We start from the raw sequence: 4,877 nt of genomic DNA, 5'->3' as shown, positions 1-4,877 counted from the left end.
GTAGCTAGCTAGGAGCGAATTAATCATCTCATGTCACATGTTGCGTAATATCCAAGCCTACATGATCATGTACATTATATATGTATACTTGGGGAAGATATTTATTATGGATTTGGTCCAACTTATTATTTTAGCACTTTTGAGTTTCCAATTTATAAAAGCTGATGATGAGATCCTTTAGAGTGCGCTTATATATATATATATATACTGTAGACCCGGAGGAAGAGAATAATAAATATATATAATCACGAAGAAATAAAAAGAAAGCGTGCAATTTAATCTTGTGTATTAATGTAACTTAATCTGAATTAGCCTGATTTCAAGTCGTAGTGGCATGTGCCAACAAGCTGATCCCAGCTAGCTAGCTATGGCGACTGCGTCTGATATTCATATCATCTCCAACTGGTTTCATGTTGTTACTTATTAGTCCTAAACAAAGGCTTAACAATTTAAATCAGATGCATATATATTAATCCTAATATGAGTACATGATTATATATACATGTATGCCCCCAGATGATGATTGATCGGTTATAAATTAAATTAAGTTGAACCGTCCAATCAAAAGCGAAAATCCCAAGAAGGTTTAGCAGCTATATATATTTTTCCAACCCCTTGCTTCAGTAACAATCAATATCCCATAATTTTATGAGTAATTTCTTATTTTCTTGGGATCGTTTATTTCTTTAAATTATTTAGTGTCATTAAACTTATAACTAGAAATGTATCTCAAGATGAAGAGGATGTTCTCCTAGCTATAGCTAGGTCATCATGGAGCGCGTAGCACTTGCACACTTGCACTTGCAGTACAATTTATTTTATATTGGAGCTGAGAAAGTTCCATATACTCCATGGACATTGCACAGAAACATTTATCAGAGTTGTAATTAAAAAAAAAAAAAATCAGACTAGTATACTCTTAATCCTCTGGAAAGGATTCCACAGATCTAATAGTACATACACTACAACAAATAGGAGATTAGACGACGTCTATTTAACGCCGTATTTTAAGAAATTATCGTCTAATGAGCTAAAAAAATGCGGTGCGAACACGAAAAATCTGTACACGCACATTAGACGACGGTTTTTAAAACTCGTCATCTAATGTCAAAAAATTTCAAAAAAAAAAATGCTGACTTTTTTCCGCTCATTTTTTCTGAAAATTTTTTAAAGCTTTGATATCTTATCTATAACTTTGAGCATTCTCTTACAGACTCTAAGTTTGTTACTCAAATCTCTCCATCTCTCCAAAGCCATCTCTTTTTTCCTCACACCTTAACTCTCTCTCTAACTCTCCTCTCAACACTTCAATATTTTTCTCTCAAATCTCATATCTTCTACACTCCTCACTCCCATTACATACGTACTTCTCACTCCCTCAACTTGGCCGCCGCCTCCAAGAGTATCACAATCATGCTCATACATTGCCAGCTGTCATGACATTGCCTCCATGTCCGCCACTACACCGTGACCATCAAAATGGGTACTTTGTTAATCTTTAGAAAAAAAATTTCTGTGAGATTAGTTTTTTTTTTTTTTTTTTGAATTTAGAGTTTTCTTTGAATTAACTAGGTATTTTTATTGTTAGATTTCGTAAAGACTTTTAGTTTTGAAATATTTGTGTTACATATATATATATATTGATTATATATGAGAAGGTGAATTTGTAACATATTGTTTTGAATTTTTTCATGTGTGTTGGTGACTTGTGATAACATTCGAAGAGATAATTTTTTTAAGCAAAGAATTAGTTTCGGCAAAAATATATATTTTTAAATTTTTAATACTTTTAATGGCGGTTTTTTTAAAAGTTACACATTAGATGGCGATTTTTAAAAAAACCTTCATTAAAAGTTGATATTAGACGGCGGTTTTTCAAAAAATCATCGTCTAATGTGCATTTTTAAACTCTTGTGGTGTTTTACACGAGTATTAGGCGACGGTTAAACCGTCGTCTTATCTCTTAGACTTTTAACGACTCTGGATACGACGATAATTTTTAATACATTTGTATGATTGCATTAATAATGTTAAGTTGTGAAGTTTGTAATTTTGTTTTCCATCGTAATGAATTCTTGCGTGCAGCAGAGTTTGAGGGGGTATGCGATTTTTTTTTTTTTTTTTTTGGTTCCTCATGATAGTTAGGGCCGGGTGCCATCTTAAGGTTGATAGAAAATAACAAAAATTAAGAATACAGAGAAATTAAGAGGTGTACTATTTCTCTTGTCATATATCTTTTCTTTATCATATATTTTGCAACCGTTGAGAGTTATATTGAAGAATTAGATTTATATGTGTTCTTACTTGTTTTGTTTTTTCAGCATAGAATTAGGGTCTCATGTACTGTTGATTGCTGATTGGTGTGGTGTTATGATTAGAGAGTGCAGGCACGCTCCGAGATTGGAAGGTGGGAGAAATTGAAACGTAGCCAATATATACACCTATAAATATATATATATATAGTTGAAAGCAGAGACTTGCATTTTACGATAGCTTTAAGCCATGCATCTCCGGCGGCGTAGTCACCGGCCGTCAACTTTATTCTTCACATATATATCAAATACATATATGCATCTCCGATTGGGCGTTGACATCTTCATCCTCATATCATATTTAAACCCCTCTTGCGTGTCATCCTTAAGTAATTCTATCTCCTCCTTTCCTCATCAGCTACAGCTTCAAGTAAACATATAATATTATCGATCGACGGAGAAGATTGGTATCATGGGTTCGTCGAGCGGCAGTGTGCCTCCGGGATTCCGGTTCCACCCGACGGATGAGGAGCTTCTCCATTACTACTTGAAGAAGAAGGTTTCCTTCCACAAGTTTGAGATGGAGGTCATTCGAGAGGTCGACTTGAACAAGTTGGAACCTTGGGACCTTCAAGGTACTTATATATTTGTATATATATATGTATGTATGTATATATATAGTACTCTTACTATTACTAATTGCGTTCTGTTTTTGCTTGGAGTCCTTAATTTTTAATTCATCTCTTATCATTATTGACCTGAATTAGGACCTTAAGTAGTATACTTGAGCATGAAAATTAATCCATCATCACTTTTGTCTAAATTAAGAGCCCAAGAAGTAAGGCAGCACTAATGTTATGAATTTGTAACCTTCATTAATTTGCTTGCTTATTAATTATGATCGACTGAAATCGTATTCGTAGGGAGATTAACAAGCATAATATATATATATATATATGTATCTACATTTTATCAGGGAGGAAATAAAGTAATTAATTGTACATTTTGACCGGTAGTAGCGATCATGGCATCATGTTATGTGTGGCTATATATATATATATATATATATACATATCTTGAATCTATACTCACTCAGAAAATATAATAATGGAAAAAGAAAATCTCCGGGAAATGGAAAGCGTACACGATATCCATGAGCTATAGCTAGCTGGTGTTGCTTCTAGATACGGTTTTCTCATTGATGCAGTCAACGGCCTATATACGTTGATATTGCCTATTAATGAATAAGTAATATTGATTATGAGTATGTATGATAATGATAATGATAATGATAATAATCATAATTATGTGTATATATGATGAATGGTGCAGAGAGATGCAGGATAGGGTCGACACCGCAGAACGAGTGGTACTTTTTCAGCCACAAAGACAGGAAGTACCCGACGGGGTCTCGCACGAATAGAGCCACAAGCGCTGGGTTTTGGAAAGCCACGGGAAGAGACAAGTGCATCCGAAACACCTTCAAGAAGATCGGCATGCGCAAAACCCTCGTTTTCTACAGAGGCCGAGCTCCCCACGGCCAGAAGACCGACTGGATCATGCACGAGTATCGCCTCGAAGACCAAGACCATGATCCTAATAACCTCAGCCACGACTCTTCTTCTTCTTCTGTACGTATCTAAGTTCTTCATATATCCATGAACAAGACCATGATCCTAATCCGATACTCTACTATTTGTGATATAAATCCGTAAGAGGATGCATGATGTTTTTATGCAACATTCTTCCTCAACAATACTTGTCTTAATTATATGTATGTATATATATTAATTCTGTATTTGCAGGAAGACGGGTGGGTGGTGTGCAGGGTATTCAAGAAGAAGAACTTATTCAAAGTAGGAGGAAACAACGAAGGAGGAGGAGGTTCTAGTAACAACATAATCAACTCAGAGATTACCCGCAGTAGTACTACTACTTGTCATCATCACGGCCACTTGAATATCAACACGGCCAATAATAATGCAAACGCCTTTAATAGTAATATGCAGGCCTCCTCTAACCAATACCACTTGCTTCGCCAGCCATCTCACAATTTGATGATGCAACAGCCAAGTACCACCAGCTTCGAACTAAACAACAAACCTCCTACTCCTCTTCATCATGAGCTTGCCTTTCACTATCCTCCTCCCGCCTATTCCCACCCGTCCCTAATCCCGAATGCCTACGACTCCACCGCCCTTAACCGCCTGCAGCAGGTCAAGCAACTCATGATCACCAACGCCGCTACCCGCGCTGACTGCGAGAGTGGCAGCGACTACCCACCCTGCGAGCCTGGCCTCGAGGTGGCCACCGCTGCCCAACACGTTAACATCAGTACGAGTACTACTGCCGGAAGAGATCATGATCAGGCGCAGGCGGGCATGACCGAATGGCCTACAATGCTGGACCGAATGGTATCTCCATCTGCAGCTTCAGCCGCAAACAATAACGATACGCTTCCTTCAGTGTCTGCCCACATTAATCACCTTTCTTTGCGTGCTTCTACTGCCGGCACTGGCGAGATGGATTTTTGGGGCTATGCTAAGTAGCTATACTATTAATCAATTATGCCTACCTACGTCCTAAGAATTTCTTAATGTGCTCTAACTTTATATATATATATAT

At 36.9% G+C, this 4,877-nt stretch overlaps 1 protein-coding gene across 1 annotated transcript; it reads left to right on the top strand.

The window, feature by feature from the left end:
* The first annotated feature begins 2,724 nt into the window (after positions 1–2,724).
* On the top strand, positions 2,725–4,801 carry LOC112094574 (protein BEARSKIN2). The gene is made up of 3 exons (XM_024175846.1): positions 2,725–2,887; positions 3,585–3,883; positions 4,058–4,801. Exons 1-3 carry the CDS (start codon positions 2,725–2,727, stop codon positions 4,799–4,801), a joined length of 1,206 nt encoding a protein of 401 aa, XP_024031614.1.
* Positions 4,802–4,877: the final 76 nt, after the last annotated feature.

The sequence above is a fragment of the Morus notabilis genome, unplaced genomic scaffold, assembly GCF_000414095.1.
Source record: "Morus notabilis unplaced genomic scaffold, ASM41409v2 Scaffold544, whole genome shotgun sequence".
Taxonomy (NCBI): domain Eukaryota; kingdom Viridiplantae; phylum Streptophyta; class Magnoliopsida; order Rosales; family Moraceae; genus Morus; species Morus notabilis.
This window is presented reverse-complemented; position numbering and strand designations above follow the sequence as displayed.

What these genes read in the sequence shown, in the direction of transcription:
- LOC112094574 (XM_024175846.1), top strand. Translation starts at nt 2,725, where the DNA reads ATGGGTTCGTCGAGCGGCAGTGTGCCTCCGGGATTCCGGTTCCACCCG. An exon ending in GGAACCTTGGGACCTTCAAG is followed by an intron (nt 2,888 to 3,584) that starts GTACTTATATAT and finishes TGAATGGTGCAG; the next exon opens with AGAGATGCAGGATAGGGTCG. An exon ending in ACGACTCTTCTTCTTCTTCT is followed by an intron (nt 3,884 to 4,057) that starts GTACGTATCTAA and finishes CTGTATTTGCAG; the next exon opens with GAAGACGGGTGGGTGGTGTG.